The sequence below is a fragment of the Peromyscus maniculatus genome, chromosome 8, assembly GCF_049852395.1.
Source record: "Peromyscus maniculatus bairdii isolate BWxNUB_F1_BW_parent chromosome 8, HU_Pman_BW_mat_3.1, whole genome shotgun sequence".
In the NCBI taxonomy this organism is placed as follows: domain Eukaryota; kingdom Metazoa; phylum Chordata; class Mammalia; order Rodentia; family Cricetidae; genus Peromyscus; species Peromyscus maniculatus.
Window position 1 is genome coordinate 84482818 of NC_134859.1, and position 16927 is coordinate 84499744.

A 16927-nucleotide genomic window follows, 5' to 3' on the forward strand; every position below is an offset into this window, starting at 1 on the left:
TGGGGTCCAGCCCCTAATAGTCTCCTTTCCAGGGTCCGCGGAAGAATCTATCAACCAGCTGAGAATCTATTCTTTAAGGTCGGCAAATCAATCTACGCACACAGAGTTTTTTGGTCCATTCGCTTTAATTCTCCTCCTCATCCCTTGCTTTACAGTTATATATCCCCCAGAAAACACAATCCTCCCCTCCACCCAGGACACCCAGCCTGAACTTCCTCAGGCAGTGATTGTCCATTATCAGTATCAAATGGAGGGTTGATAAGAATTACAAAGAGGGGCACTAGTTGTTAATTACCATTGGTGACCCAAAGGGGAAGTGACTAATGAACTAACTAAAGGCTAAATTCAGGTAATATCTAAGAAGAGGGTTCTTATGTGCACAACTATAATCTTAAATGTGTTTGGTAAAAGATGTTAAAAATCTGTAAGTTGCTAGGTCAATGGGAGAAAATAAAACTGTCTTCTTTTTTCCTGTGGCTCCTATCTATCCAAGCTGACTGCCGTTTTTCTGCAGGGTGGGGGAAAGTGTGCTCAGTCTCTAGGCAACCTGTGTACAGCTAGATGCCTCTGGTGATAGTTAAAGGGAGATCTGGAACTGGAGGTAAGATTTGGGAAAGGAGGAAGTTAAGCTTAATTAGCACATCCACCAGGCCTTCTCAAACAGGTAGCCTAGATGCTTAAGTCTGTTCTTAGAGAGCACAAAGTTATCTCTGATAAGGTACTTTCCTCCATCCGGTGATGGACCTGGCCGGATGCTACCAATAATGATAATTACAGGGAGGCTTGAACTGGGAGTTCTGGCTGAGCATAGCTGTTAGCACAGAAGGTTATCTAAATATTCCTAGAAGTGGTTAGGTAAATAGTTAGAGGTCTATAAAGTTAGTAAGGCTGTAAGAAAGGAGGGGTCTGAGCTAGATTGTGTAAAGCTATTACTTAATGTCTACCTGACCTAGGCGGTGTCCCCTTGTGGAATTTACCTTAAGTCAGGAGACTCGCCTGTGGGTTGTTATCACTGTTAATCCTCGGAAATTGGGTGACCACCTGGGTGATGTCTCCTTTAGTCCTTGAAAGTGGTTAGGGGAGATATCTGATTCCAGAGAAAGCCTTTCCTGAGGCTGTTCTCCAAATGCCTGGAATGTGTATGTCTATAGAGAGTGATCAGTCCACACTGTTAGCCCTTCTCAGGGAAAAGTCAACTGGGAAAACTATGAAGGCACACATGGTTTTCATAACAGAATACAGCTGATATATAACAAGCCAAGTAACACCAAAAACTCCTTGGGATTTGGCTTCCTCTGGAGGAATTCCCTGATCCCTCCAGGTAGTGACTTTGCCATAACCAGCTGAGTTCTTATGATATACTCCTGCGGCCCGCAGCAGACTTATAATCAAGATATATGGCTCAGGTATGGGACTCAATTCCCAGTACCACATAAGCCGGGTTGGGTGGTGTATGCCTGTGATCTCAACAATTGAGATCGAAAGGCAGGAAGTTGAGAAGTTCAACATCAGCTTTTGCTACATTAAAGAGTTTGAGGTTAGCATGGGATACATGAGACCCTGCCTCAAAAAAAAAAAATAGATACCAATATTGATATCTAGATCAGATAAATAGAGCAATGCCAATAACATAAGAAGAGCTGAAAAAAGACGTGGAGAAACCAGAACCCTCTTAGGCGGGAATGGAGACCAGAGCTGCTGCTTCGGGATGGTGTGGATCAGCCAGAAGAGCACGTGCCACGTGCTGGGTCGTGCTGGACAGGACCAACCTGAATTTGATCCCCAGAATTCACACAAAAGTACAAGGAAAGAACTTACTTCCCCAAAGTTGTTCTCTGACCTCCACACACGTCTGCCACCAGACATACACTTGTTACCTGAACACGCATGTACTAACGACCTAAAGGGGGACTGATACACACATAAATATTATGCCGCATGTGCATGGAGAAGGCCTTGGCTGGAAATGGAATGAAGTTCTGATGCCTGCTGCCCCACAGCTGCCTCTGCAACACACGGTGTCAGAAAAGAAGCCAGGCTGCGGTGTGATCCCATCCACGGGCAAAGTCTGGGGGGTCCACACAGGGAGGGGAGGGAGATGAGAAATTCCCTAGGGACGGGTTGCCGCAGACGAAGAAGCTGAAATGGGTAATGGCAGTTGGGGCTCAGAGTTTTTGCAGGTGTTGAAAATATTCTAAAATTAGACTGCAGCGCTGGCCGCCCGTCTGCAAACCCACTAAAACCCACTGAGCTGGAGCCGGTAAGTGGGGATTTCGTGGCATGTGAAATGCACCTGAATACAGCCATAAAGACAGACAAGCAAGCTGCCCTCTGACCTTGCTCCCCTGCCCATAAGGTTTGCTGTTTCCCCGGAAATGTTTCTCCGAAAAACTCCAGCTCTGCTGGGCAGGGGTGGTGCACGCCTTTAGTTTCAACACTTGGGAGGCAGAGCCAGGCGGATCTCTGTGAGTTTGAGGCCAGCCTGGTCTACAGAGTGAGTTCCAGGACAGCTGGGGCTCTGTTAAACAGAGAAACCCTGTCTTGAAAAAACAAAAATAAAGAGGAAGAAAAATTCCATTTTTTTTTTTTTCCTTTTCCGGAGCTGAGGACAGAACCCAGGGCCTTGTGCTTGCTAGGCAAGTACTCTACCACTGAGCTAAATCCCCAACCCCAAAATTCCAGTTCCATTAGTGTTGCAGAAGAGAAATGCCCCAGCCCCATACACACAACTACCACTTTTCTGGCATAGGTGAGGACAGGATCATGGTGATGTGGGCCAACTAAAGTAGTTAGATGAGTCACCAGGGGCCAGGGATCGCGCCCATTGGAGGGAGTCCTGGGCTTCATTCTGGACCATTATTTAATGTCACTGCCAAGACTATCGACACTCCCTTCTCCTCTCCCGAGACGCTGATGTCCCCCACGACTGTGAAAGCTGCAGCAGGAGCCATCTCTGCATCACGTGGGCAGCTCGTGCACCCTGAAGAGCACATTGCTCCCGCAGAGGGCCAGGGTTCGGTTCCCAGCACCCACATCAGGCAGCTCACAACCGCTCCTGTTCCAGCGGATCCAATACCCTCTTCCAGTCTCTTCAGGAACCTTCGCTCATGTACACAAACTCCTCTCCCCACCCCCAACATACACACTTAATTAAAAATAAAATACAGCCGTGGCGCACGCCTTTAATCCCAGCACTCAGGAGGCAGAGCCAGGCGATCTCTGTGAGTTCGAGGCCAGCCTGGGCTACAGAGTGAGTTCCAGGAAAGACGTCAAAGCTACACAGAGAAACCCTGTCTCGAAAAAACCAAAAATAAATAAATAAATAAATAAATGTTAGAATGTAAGAAAGATCCTCATCACTTGTCACAGCTCCTAGAAGACCAGGTTCCTGTTCCTTGCCCATGACCCTGCCCATCTCCCTCACTGTCCCTCCTGGAGCTACTTGGATTTTATTTCCTAGAACCCAAAGGCTACTTTTCCTCCTGCACCCTGTCCAGGACTCTCAGTTATCAACTCTACCAAGTGACTCACCTATTTGTCTGGTTGGCTAGTTGACTTTATTGAGACAGAGTCTTACACAAAACTCGGGCTTTTAACTCAAGGTAATCCTCCAGCATCAAGTACAGGGATTATGGGTGTGAGCCTCATCTGACTCGCATTTTTTCTGGAGAAGGTCTCTCTCTGCAGTCCAGACTGGCTCTAGAGCATCCTGCCTCAGCACACACACACCTCCCCCAGTGCTAGGATTATAGGCATATCACTCATGTTTTGTACGTTTTATTAATTTATTGATTTACATATTTTATTGGGGTGGGGCACAGTATTATGGGGCAGTCAGAGGACAACTTGCGGGAGTCAGAGCTCTCTCTCCACCATGTGGGTGGGCTCCACCTTTACCTGTTAAGCCTTTCCTCGGGTCTTGTTTGGTTTTGAGACAGTGTCTCATGTATCCCAGGCTGCCCTCCAATTCACAGCGTAGCTCAATCTGACTTAATTCCTAACCCTCTGCTCCCACTTTCCAAGTGCTGGGATTACAGGCATGTGCCCGACTCCCAACTCCACTCCTCTTTTTGTGACTGTTTTGTTGTTTTTGGAGACAGGGTCTCACTTTGTAATCCTGGCAGTCTGGAACTCGCTGTGTATACCAGGCTGGCCTCGAACTCACAGAGATCCACCTCCATTAGGAAATTTGCTTCGCTTTTTAAAACTGTGTGTTAGTATTATGGGTGTGTCCTCATTCACACGTATACGGAGGCCGGAAGTGGGTGTCTTTCTCTATTGCTTTCTAGCTTCTTTTTTGAGACAGGGTCTCTCACTGGACCTGGGGTTCACCTACTGGATAAAATGGCTGGCCTGTGAGCTTGGAGGGATTTGTCCCCGGCACCCTCTTCCCATTCTAGGGTCACAGACCCGAACCACTACGCCTGCCTTTTATATGGGTGTCGGGAATCCAAACTCAAGTCTTCAGGTTTGTGTGACAGACACCTCAGCCAACACCCCAGCTCCTTCATCCTCATACTTAAGGTCTCCGAATCAGGGGAGCTCAGGGCCTGGTCATCCCGGGCAGTCCACATTGCTCCTTGTCACCAGTTAGAGTTGTCCTTTGTCCCCTTGCTTTCTGTCAGCCACAGTTTGTGGGTGTGTGCCTGTTTCCCAGCCGGCACCCCAGCCACAGGCTAGGCCCAGTAGCCAGGGCTATTCAGAAGCCATTTGAGGGTCAGGGGGTGCCCGGCACAGTCTCCGGCATGCAGGGGACTTTGGCGCTATTTTTTCTCCATTTTAAATTGCCAGTGGAAGGGGAAGGGGGGGGGGCTGCCTGACCGCGTTTTCCCGGAATATGAAGGGACATGGAACACAGGACCTGCTGACATTCTGAAAGACACAGGGACAGTCTCTAGGTGGACCGAGGTCTGGCTGCACTGGCCTCTAAGGAGGGCAGCGGCAGGAGGCGGCCCATGAGGCAGTATTCCCAGTGAACAGTGAGCAGTTTCTCAATTCTGGCTTGCTCGTGGGTCTTAGAAGAGGTTCCAAAAACGGCTGTGAGTTTGTAGCTTCAGGACCCTGCCGCCTCACGGGACAGAGGTAAGCGGGGAATGGCTGGTTGAAAAGGTCTGGTAACTCCAGGCCTTGCCAAGTAGAATATGGGGAAGCCTGTGTCAGAACATGCAGGAGCTGTGGCAGACCTTTGAATTCTAGTACTCCAAAACCCTGAGCAGGACATCTTGCCCATTCCCTGAGCAGTGTGAGGAGTAGGTACATTTCATTACATCTCGGTGTTTCAGGTGGGAGTTCCTGCTAGTTCCGGAAGTCTGAAAGCAACTGTCCTAGACATGACGTGGAGAGTCATTCCTCCCAGAGGGCCAGAGGCTGAAATCCAACATGGTGCTGCTCCACCTCTAAGCACTGGCTTTGGGGCCAGGTGGAGCTGAATTCAAATTGTGAGTGTACAGATTGCTAGTTCTGTGACTCAGTATCTCTGGGCTGGCTTTGTCACTCATGGGTGTGGAGAGTCACCTTCACTGGTAGTTAGGGGGACTAGATGGGGCCTCTCCTGCATCATCCAATCCGGAGCTGTTTCTTTAGAATTAGTGGGGTTAGCAGGGCACGATGTCTCCCAACACTCAGTCGGCAGACAGAGAGGCCTTTGAGTTTGAGGTTAGCCTGGTCTACAGAACCAGTTCCGGGAATGCCAGGGCTACATAAAGAAACCCTGCCTTGAAAGTCCAAATAAATAATTAGTGGGGTCTTTCTTCTATACCCCAGGGGCATCAGAAATCGTGAGCCCTGGGTAGTGCCAGCCTATGGCTCCCGTCCTGTCTGTCCTTGCTCCATGCCATGCCCGCCGACGTGAGGCATGCTGGCTCCCGAGAGTGCCCACCCGTGTTAGTCCACCCCAGTTCCTTCCAGGCCCCCAAAGGTGAAGAAGAGAAATAACGAGGCAGAAGCCCAGAGGAAGAAGATCCAGGAGAGAAAAAAAGGAACAAGTTTTATTAAAGCCCCAACACTCGGCTAGAAAAAACCAGAAGGGAAGAGAAGAAAGCAGGGAGGTAGGGAAGAAAAAAGACATTAAAAAAGAGACAGAAAACACAGCAACCCTTTCCATTTAGAAATTGTCAAGTTACACTGACAGAGGTCACAGGATATCCACAGAAGCCATCACTGCTACACCAACACAGGCCCTACGGGGTTGATGAGTGGGTGTGGAACCAGGCTGGCCTTGGGGGGCCCCACACGGGACCCCACTAAAGCCTTGGCCCTGAGGCCCCTGGGGAAACAGGTATATTGTGGAAGGGGCCAGAGAGAACCCCCCATGCGAGTAACACAGCACAGCGGGCAGGGGTGAGGGGACCAGGTACAGGGTCCCCCAATGTGGCAGTTTCTCTTGGCAAGCACACACTGATGGACAGAGCGGCGGCGGCGGCGAGGCGCATGCAGCTGAGAGGGGGCATTGACGTGCTGTGGGCTTTGAGAAGGTGCGGGGGTGGGGTGGGGGGGGGAGGCCTCAGGAGGGGAGCCGGGCGGGTGGTGCAGGGACGATGGAACACACACACATGCACACGCGCACTGACACACACAGAGGCCCTCTCACACGCCTGCCTGCATCTGTACACAGCCATACCCACGGCTCATGTTACCTCTATCCATCCACATACGGTGCTCACGTGAACAGCCAGGCGTGTCTGCACGCACCTTACACATGTTCTTACTCTCACGGTTCCTTTCACACGATCATGCTGATGCCCAGGCAGGTTATGCTCACATACATGTACAGAGCGTCACACGTACCATGTAAGTTCTGCCTATGTACACACACTCCATGCATGTGCACACACTTAAGTGGTGTAGGCTCGTGCCAATGTGCGCACACACAGGCTGCACACAATCCCATACAAATGTCTTCCAGCACACACACAAGCCCAGGAACCAAAGTGAAGAGCTCTGTAAATCCCACAGGCCCTGCTTGAGCGTGTGGGCAGCCCCCATATGGATGGTCACGTCTCCCGGCTCCCCCTCCCTCCCTCCCTCCCTCCCTCCCTCCACAAAGGATACTCAACACGGGACAATGACAGAGGGGAACACACTCAAGTCACAGGGCTGAGGGGGTGTGGGGGCAAGCAAAGAGTAGCAAGCAAAGAGAGATGGAGTGGAGGGGCCCCTCCCCCTCCCCTCCCAAGCCAGGGGTCTCTGTACAGCCAAATCAAACTGCTTCACCGGACTACAGGTCACACGCCTGTCCCCAGCCCCCTCCCCTGCCAGACAGCAGCCAGGGAGAGTGCGCTGTGGTTTTCTTTTTTTTTTTTTCTTTTTTAAATATTTATATATATTTATATTACGTATATTATATATATATAATATGTAAATATATTTTTAAAACAATATAAAATGTTAAGACACTTCACTTAAATGTAAAGAGTTGCTTGCAATTAAAAGTAATTGCATCATTGTGAGGTCCTTTTTTTTTTTCTCCCCTATTTTCTAGGGTTTTTTTGTTTGTTTTCTTTTTTGTTTTTTTTTTTGTTTTTTTTTTTTAATTTTTTGTGTTTTTTTTTTTTCTGGGAGGGATTTTTTTTTTCTTCTTCTTTTGTTATTTTTCAAAAAGGCTTGCTTGCCTTGGTACAAAAAATGACCCAAAGCTAGAAAACAAGGATGAACCAACAAAACAGAAATTAAAAAAAAAGAAAAGAAACACAACCCAGTTTCCCCTCCCTCCCCAAACTCAGCAGCTGCCACTGGCCTCCCCAGCCAGGCTCCGGGGCCTTGGGGTTCTGTCCCTTCAATGGTTCCTCTCTGTGCTTACTGGGGGACGAGTCCCAAGCCCACATCTCTGTGCTTCCTCTACTTTGTGCTCCAGATGGGGCCCCCGCCAGCCTTCTCGCCCTCCCCTATCATCCTCTTTCTTGCTCTGGCCCCTCTGCGCCTGCTGGGGACCAGGCCAGGATCAAGCCAGCCTCTCCCATTGCCTCCAGGGCCCGCTCAAACGCCAGTCTGCCCTGTTCAGGACTCCTGCAAGGTATCCATAGACTGGAGTACCAGCTGGTGGCTCTGTCTTGGGGATCCTCAAACACCTCACAGTGGTCACCAGATCCCCAGAGACAAATGACATCTCACCCCTTCCCTGAAAACCCTCAAATCATAAAGGCTGGTTGAAGGTCAAGTTGCCCCCAGCTGAGGGTCAGATTCCTTGCTGCACCCACCCCCTTCTCCCCCTGTCCCTCACAACCAGGCCCTTCCCACCCTCCAAACATGTTTCTAGACCCTTCCATGTTGCCCACCCCACCCCATAAAATAAGTTAATGGCATTTAAAGTGCTAAATTAGGAAACTGAAAGTACCAAGTGCCCTTGCTCAGGGCTGCCCTCTCCCAAGGCAGAGCCCCGGGGGCAGGCTGTCCACAGGAGCACCCCTCCAGAACAGGGGGCCTCCTTCTGTCCTTTGCTAGCACCAGCCAGACACTGAGCAACAGTGAGCCGGCTCATCCCCTGGCACCTCGTGTCCCCCTCCCCCCCACACCCCCACACTCAGCCTTGGCCTCTTCTCTGGGGATCCCATCCAGCAGGCCTGCTTACAGGCCCACCCTGGTTGGAGAGGAAACGGCAGGCCAGCAGCAGAGTTCTGTCTCTTCGAAGGCGGGACAGCCAGTGGGGTGTCTCCAAGGCCAGGGTCTCCCATGTCCATTGTCCAGCCTGATGCTGGGTCAGTCCATGTCCGTTTGTTCCTCCAGGAAGGAGGAACCCAGTAACGGGAGGGGAATCTCTCTCCGCTGCGAGTCTCCGTGGCTCAGAGTTTCTTCCAAGTGTTCTTGGGAAGTTAGGGGAGGTGGGAACTTTGGATGGATTTGGGAGGAAGAGGGAGAAAGAGCAGAGGGAGAGAAGATGACAGGAAGTAGGCGGGGCAGGGGCCATTAGGGAACAGGAAGTCAGGGAAGTTGGTGTGTTTGGTTTTTAGTTTTCTCTTTTGCTCTTAAAAAAAAAGGAAGGAAGAAAAGATAAGAGAGAATCGCTTAAAAAACCAAAAACACCAAGAGGAGATGAGAGAGCCGAGGGCCATGGCCCCAAAACCCTTCAGGTGTGAGAGGGGGGAGGGCGGAGTAGGCATAAGAGGAAGTGAGAATGACAGGGAGTGAGGGGGGGCAGGCTGGGGTGGGGGCATGAGGGGGGCTTCTAGAAGGAGATGGAAGAATTCCTTGCCCCAAAGGAAGTCAATACAGGGATGGAGGTTCTGGAACCAGAGGGCTTTTCTGAGACTGGGCTCGAGGTCTCATTCGACCCGCTCATCTCTTTAGATGGTTTAGTGGCCTGGAACAAAAACAGGGTCGGGGTCAGAGAGAGCAAAGGCCAGCCTCCATGCTGGCTCCTGGCTGAAGGGTTGGAAAATGCAAAAACTCCATGAGTCTGAGAGGAAATTAACTGCAAAAGCGAGAGACCAGAGGGGACATCTGGAGAGAGTGGGTCCTCTCAACTGGGAGGACAGGGTGGGGAAGTGGGGGGGGGGCAGGAAGGGGGGCAGAAAGAAGGGTGAGAGGAAGCATGGGGTTGATCAAAGGCCTGGAAACCAGAGTGGGGGTGGTTTCAGTCCATGGTTACTGAGAGGAGAGACAGAAGAGAGAAGAGACCCAGCCCAGGACAGGCAGAGGGGACAAGGGTGGGAGAGGGGGTAAGGGGGGAGAAGAAGTGAAAAGTTAGCAGCAACAGGGGTGCATCTGAAGCCAGCAGATGGGGGTCAGCAACAGGGGTGCATCTGAAGCCGGGCAGATGGGGGTCAGTAGCTCAGCCCAGCTTCTGGCCTCGGTGGGAGGCCAGTACACACCAGAAGGCCCCTGGTGTGAGCTAGCCCCCACCTGGAAACTCAGAGGAGGCATCCACTAGCATCCCTCCCAGCCCAGAACCCCACTGTAGCCCTCCCTGGTCATGTCCCCCAGCTCTGCATGCTCCTAACAGTAGCTGGAGAGCAGGCTGTATTCCCAGGCTAGCCCTCCCAGTCAGAAGCCCCTGTGTGTGTGCGCGCGCGCGTGTGAGCACACACACACACACACACACACACACACACACACACACACACACACACACCCTCCTTACTTCTATATTGGCCCCTGGGCTGGTCTTTGGAGTCATGGTCTCTCCAAAGTATGGTTTAAGAACCACCTGCATCACCTCCAATGGACAATCCATGGCACGGATCACAAATGCAGGTACCCGGTACCCTTTCCAGGACCATCTCTACTTTGGGGTGGGAATGTGCATTTTAAGCAGGTGTCACTACTGGGTGAGGGTGACACAGACCGGACTGCTCAAACCCTGTAACTAAATCCGATGACTCACCTGGAGTTTAGCTACCAGTGTGATAACTGAAAGGCCTTGATTTAATTAAAAAAAAAGCTGGGTAGTAGTAACAGCAGCAGCAACAGCAGCCCACACCTTTAATCCCAGCACTCAGGAGGCAGAGGCAGGCGGATCTCTCTGAGTTCGAGGCCACCCTGGTTTACAGAGCGAGATCCAGGACAGCCAAGGCTACACAAAGAAACCCCGTCTCAAAAAAACAACAACAACAACAAAAGAGGCTAAGGCGAGAGTCTGGGCTACATAGTGAGACCCTGTGTCAGCAAACCAAACCAACCAAGGAAAGCCACTATGAAGAAAAAGTGAAGGGTGTGGCACACTCCAGTGACCTGCCTGAGGGTCCTGAGATCAACGCTGGGCCTGTCCTTTCCTAAGGACCTACGGGGCCACCCGCAGATAGAAGGCTCTCTCCAGAGTACTACCATCTCAAATGAGCCTTCAGGACACAGGGAGGCTGCCACATGGCTGGTAACTATGTCCTCCTCCCTGGCCGATGTGCGAGTGGCCACCAGAGGTGTATATAGGATTTACCAAGCTTCAGCTGGTAGCCAAGGCTTCCCTTTCAGGAGAGTCAAAGCAAGCTGTGGACTCAGTAGTGTCTCCTCTACTGTGGCCCTCATCGTCAGTCAGGGTCCCACCCCATGGCAATCTTTGTCCATTGCCATGGGCCAGGTATGACCCAGCTTCCCTGGCTCCAGTACCCGGGCCTCAGAACAAACTCGAATCAGGCACCTAAGTCCTCTCTGCCAATTGTCTTGGGTTCAGTTCTACCCCCGCCCCCACTTCTGCCTTAGTGTCCCCGTAAAGTTAAAGACTGGAGGGACAGCTCGGTGGTTAACAGTGCTTGCTGCTCTTGCAGAGGACCGGGGTGCAGCTCCCAGCACCCACATGGTGGCTCCCAGCCACCTGTAACTCTAGATTGAGGGGTTCTAACGCCCTTTTCTGGCATGTATGGGTTCCTGCACACATGTGGTGCACAGGTGCATACAAACTGACTCTGACTCACAACCGTGCACATTAATAAAAAATGAAGCCTGGTGGTGGTAACACACACCTTTAATCCCAGCACTCAGGAGGCAGGGGCTCTGCAGACCAGGCTGGCCTCGAACTCAAGAGATCCGCTTGTCTCTGCCTTCAGAGTGCTGGGATTAAAGGCATGTGCCACCACCCCCGGCTGCATTCACACGTTTATGGGGATGCATGTTTTGGGGAGTTCTTAGGAGCCTGCTTCTACCTAGGGATACAATGGTTGTTGCTCCACCCGTGATCCACTAAGGCAAAGGGAATGGGCTTGCAACTCTATGCCGCTCCGAGTTCCCCAGGCTCTGAGGGTTTCTGTACGTCCACGTCACCTGCCAATGGTCCTCCATGAGTTTTATTTTTTTTAAAGATTTATATCATTTTGCCGGGCGGTGGTGGCGCACGCCTTTAATCCCAGCACTCGGGAGGCAGAGCCAGGCGGATCTCTGTGAGTTCGAGGCCTGGGCTACCAAGTGAGTCCCAGAAAAGGCGCAAAGCTACACAGAGAAACCCTGTCTCGAAAAACCAAAAAAAAAAAAAAAAAAAAAATTATATTATTTTATGTGTATGTGTGCTTTGCCTGCATGTATGATTGTGCACCACATCTATGCCTGGTGCCCACAGATGTACCCATGGGGCACCAGATCCTCTGTGACTGGAGCTACAGATGGTTGTTCACCACTGTGTGTGCACTGGGAATTGAACCTGGGTCCTCAGTGAGAGTAGCGATTGCTCTTAACCGCTGAGCCACCTCTCCAGCCCCTCCCTCCACCCCATGGGTCTTGGTTTTGTTAAAAGTAGCAGAACTTCCCCACCTCTGTGAGGAGACAGAGGCCTCAGAGAGATTCAGCTTTCCTCTGGGAGAAGCAGGACACTTCTGGACAGAGGCCATGGCAGCACCCTTCCCTTGCTAGACCACACTGCACCAGACACTCACGCTTCTGAGGACACCTGTCCCTCCAGGCTCTGACTCCGAGTCCCCTGTGGGGCTGGTTCAAGCTGGAGCTGCACAGCCCGCTGGCTGCCTTAGCTAGGCCATTCTGGTGCTACCCAGGGACTAACAGGAACCGGACTCTGTGCTGTTAGCCCGACTCGCTCCCCCTCGGGTGCTCATAGCTGCAGTTAGTACTAGTCCCTGGTCTCTCTGTTCCCTCAGTACTCTGGTGGTTCCCTCTGGCCTAAAAGAGGGGTCCGTGGCTTCGCATGGACACCAAGCCCCGGATTCCTCGGCTCTGGGAATGCAGTTCCCACCCCACCCACCTTAGGTCCGACGCACAGCGGCGCCTCTGTCATGTCCACTGCCATGCCCAGCCCTCTTGGAATTTCCTTTCTGCACCTGCGTCCCTGGTCCCCACCACTTCCAATTCTCTTCATCTCACCAGGTATGAGAGCTCCGAGGGTAGGCTTAGTGCCCCGGGCCTGTCATCCGACCTACTCAGGATGCTGAGGCAGAATCCACAGGTCAAGGTCTGCCTGGGAAACTGAGTGAGACCTTGTCACTCGCTGAGGTGGCCGGAGCATGTGTGCACACCGGAGCAGAGCCTAACAGGACCGGCGGTGTGGACGGAGCAGCCGGTGAAGGGCCCAGGGCAGCAATGAAGGGATTCAGTCTGAGGTTTGAGGGTGTGGATTTAAAACTGCTATGTGTGTGAGTTATCATCAAACTGCACTTTAGAAAGTCCTCACAGGTCTTAGAAAATTGATGAGAGGTGACGACAGTAGTCGCAGATGACCTTAGAAGACCATGAGTTTAGGTGGTGACACCGCCTGGTTTGGTTGTCTGTTTTGTTTTTACAGTCCTGGGGGATCCACCCTGGGGCTCATCCCTAGCAGGCAGGCAACCCTCCGCTGAGCCCAGCCTCCCCATATCTGCCACCTCACTGTTTTCCTTACTTAACAAGTCTCTCCTAAGAAACACATAAGGCTTTGTCAGAAAGAGAATGTGTTTTGAAAGGGCAGACCCTGCTCCAGCACAAGGGGCGGGAATGGCTGGCCAAGGGCAGCAGGGTGGGAAAGAGGCCCGTCCTTGGGTGGGGAGGGGCAGGGAGGGACCAGCGGCCCCCAGCAGCTGTGGGGTTTGGGGGCTGGGTGGTGGCCGTGAGGGAACTACAGCTGGAGAAGCCACAGGCTGGAAGGGCTGTCATGTCCAGACAGTGGAGGAGCCACCAACAGAGAAGGGGCGGAGGTGGTGAGGAGCCCACCACAGCGGCAGGGTAAAGTAGGAAGAGAAAGGAGCCAGGTATGTGACAGTGGCCTGGCTGTGACCTCTGTCCCCTCACTGATTGTCAGGGTTGATTTGGCTGGTCTGTCTGGCTAGGTGGGTACCCCTCCTTCCTCAGAGCTCCATGTGCACCCCTCCCAAGGCTGCGTGGTTGGTCCAAGAGGACAACCTTCCCCTTTTCCTCCAGAGAAGACCATCCTTGGGCCAAGGGCATACACGGAGATGCACTCTCCAGCTCAAACCTTCAAACAAGCTTTTGAGGTTCATAAAGGAACCAGGGAGGGCTGATGGGAGAGCTGGGGGTGGGGGAGTACCAAGCCAGGCATAGATAGATATGGGGGGGGCGTGTCTAGACAGCCACATGACCCAGAAGTAGGGAGAGAGAGCAAAGAGCCTGCCTGCATGGCCCTGGGAGGCCTGGCCACACCCTGGGGAGAGGTAGGAAGGGCTGTGGAGGGTGAGGCCCAGAATGTCCAAAGCTGACCCACAGAACAACAGGTAGCAGGACGGGGCTTCAGGAGAGCTAGAAGACAGGCTGGGGGTGGCGATGGCGATGTGGAACTGTAGTGGGGGGTACTGACTGGCCCGGAGCAGGCGTGTACATGGCGGAGGCCTGTCAAATGGCATGGATTTTCATCCCGTCTGGCTCTTCACCTCTCCAGCTGAGGTGAGGTCCTACCTCAGACGGCTATGAACACAGACACTGCATGTGCCCGGCACAAGGAAACACCCACATCCACCAGCTGTTTTTCTGGGCACGAATGAGGGGACTCCACTACCACGACAAGACAAGGGGTACCCACTGTAGTAGCAGACAAGAACTGAGAAGCTGGGTCTCACCAGATGGGCCTGGGGCTCATGAGAAAGTGGGGGCTGGTCAAGAAAGGCTGGGGGAGGACTGATTGCTTGTCTCCCTGGGAGCCAGCAAGTAGAGAAGGTTGTGTGTGCCAGGGCTATCTGGGGCCTGTGGTGGGAAGGGGTTTCAGGTAGCTGGGTCAGTCTTGGCTCTAATGCCACTAATGTGCAGGTTGGGAAGTTTCTCTCCTGCTACAAGCTGAACTGCATAGGCAGCCTCAGCCATCCCTAACCTTCCACTTCTGAGCTTAGGGTCTCCAACTGGACAGAGCAAGGCCTACCTGGGGCCTCAAACGGGCCTGGCACATAGAAGCTACTCAAGAGAGGTTCTGAACTGAGCAAGCGCACACTGAAGGGCTCTCAGCAGCTACATCCAGGACCCTCCTCTATTCTCTGACCAGGCAGACCCCACAAGCAGGCCCCAGGGTCACAAGGACCATGGGTAAAGTCTGTCAACTCCAAACCTTCAGAGGGAGCCCAAAGGGGTTGCTGCAGGATTCCGACCACACCTCATCTGCCTTACCAAGTCAGCTGAGCCCACCAACCTGTGACTGAAAAGCAGGTGCCAAAGCAGCTTCTTCCTGAGCTGAGAGAGAATGGAAGGGCAGAGCAGGTGGCGGCCACGCACAGGAGCAAAGGTGGGCAGGAGGGTAAGACAGCTGTGGGACAGGCTGGCATTAGAAGCGACCCAGTCACTGAGGAGGGAGGTGAAACCGCCCCGGGCAGGCACTGCACAGGCAGGGAGCGAGGCTCCTCTGTCCTTGAGCAGGAAACTGGCTGGGAATTCAGGGACTCCTGTCTAAACCAGATCCAAGGCACCGGGGCTGCAAGGAGGAACAAGATGGAGGTCGGGGCATCATGGGGGAGGGACCCACAGTAACTGAAACCATCACTGGATCAGTGGGGCACAGTGGGGGCTTGGCGTACGACCCTCCAGGGGCCTGGGTGTCCCGTATCCCACCCTCACCTGCTGCTGAGCCTGGATCCTCACGTACTCCGACCTCTGCTTGCTGTGTTTGCCTTTGTCCGGGCTGCCTGCTGGGCCCTGGGTCGTCGCCTTCAGCCGAGACGCTCCCGGAGTCACCACCTTCATGGGTGGCACACTGCCACCACCACTCTGTGGAAAGAGAAACAGGGCTGGGGTGGGGCAGTTCTGCGTGGGACTCTAGGGCTGGGTGGAGTCTCTGGGGTTAGGACCTCCGCAGGGAGGCCCTTGGAGGCCTGGAGATCCCTTCCCTGACTCCACACCAGCATCCAAGCCTCAAGTCCCTCTGAGCCCAGGTTCAAAGCCTCCCTGCAGGAGATGATCAGGCTAGGCCTTGTCCTGAGTGAGAGCTCATTTGTGACTTTCCTGAGTGGTCCAGGGGCAGCTGGTACCCTCCTAGGAAACTACTTTTACATGGAAGGCCCCAGTACCACTCAACGCCCAGCCAAGGACAACATCCTGGTCCAGGAGACAGAGCTGGAAATGGGGTCTCTAAGAAGAGAACATCCCCAGGTCCACACCATTCCCAGAGCGGAAGGCAAAAGGTGAAATATCCCCCTCCCCCAGAGATGGGCACATCTGGCCCCCTGGCCACCCCCGTCATGTAACAGCCCTTCCCAGAGGGACTCTGGGGACCCCGAGGCGCGAGCGTGAAACAGCTGACAGAAAGACTCAGAGACAGGAGGGGAGGAAGGGGTGGAGAAGAGGAGAAAGCTTTATTCTCTGGCTTACAGAGAGCAGGCAGGGACAGAGCCCACCTGGTTCCCGCCCCAGCAGCAGAGCTGAGTCCTGGGTGGGCCGGCTTCCCGGCCGCCCCTGGCTCTGCCCATAGGCTGAAACAAAAGACAGTGGAAATGAGGGAGGGGGGCAGAGCTCCTGGGGTCTCACTCTCTCCACCCGGAGACTGGAGAAGGAAGGCAGCGGGGGAGAAGCGGGAGGCAGCCACCTGGGGGCGTGGGGGTGGGGGCTGGGGGCTGCTGCTCGGACACTTCACAGTGTTGGCGCCCATCCCGCTCAGGGCGGCTTCTAGCTCCTGGAGTGTCTCCTCCAGGCTGTCCATGCGCAGCAGCGGGGTAGCATCCTGTCCTGTGCTGCCGGAGCTGGTGGCCTGCTGAGCTCTGCTACAAGCTTGAGTGTCACATGCAGATCGTCGAGGGGTCTCCTCTGAGTGGGTCTCAGCAGTAAAAGGCTTCTGCGTTTCATCTGGGGATGGTCCCCAAGGACAGAGAACTCCGGCTTCTGCTTTGTGCGGGCTCTGTAGAACCGCTGTTTTATTTCTGGATAGAGAGCTGCTCCTGGGCCAGAGTGCTTCAGCAGCTGGTCCTGGCAAGGCCTCTGGGTCATTCCAAGCCCTTCCACTGCCGGCCAGGGTCCGGGGTCTCGGTGTGGGGACTGTCCTGGGACCCAGTTCCTCTAAGCTGGTCTCTGACAGAGAGGGAGAGCTGGAAGGGCATTCTGTCAAGATGATCTGAGGGATACAGACGACCCTGGGACCTGAGGCAGCCTGGGG

General features: G+C 53.4%; 1 protein-coding gene across 11 annotated transcripts in view; it reads right to left on the bottom strand.

The window, feature by feature from the left end:
• Positions 1 to 3766: 3766 nt before the first annotated feature.
• Srcin1 (SRC kinase signaling inhibitor 1) overlaps positions 3767 to 16927 on the bottom strand; it is a 72684-nt gene continuing 59523 nt past the window's right edge. For 5 of the 11 annotated variants that reach the window (XM_076543271.1, XM_076543269.1, XM_076543273.1 and 2 more), the window contains 3 exons: positions 16364 to 16921; positions 15400 to 15549; positions 3767 to 9295 (listed from right to left, as the gene is read on the bottom strand). In XM_076543271.1, the coding sequence (XP_076399386.1) occupies positions 9161 to 9295; positions 15400 to 15549; positions 16364 to 16921 (843 nt within the window). In that variant the 3' untranslated portion in view covers positions 3767 to 9160. Of the gene's footprint in view, positions 9583 to 15399; positions 15550 to 16363; positions 16922 to 16927 lie in introns of all 11 variants that reach the window. The other 6 variants (XM_076543274.1, XM_076543275.1, XM_076543276.1 and 3 more) reach the window with 2 other exon arrangements.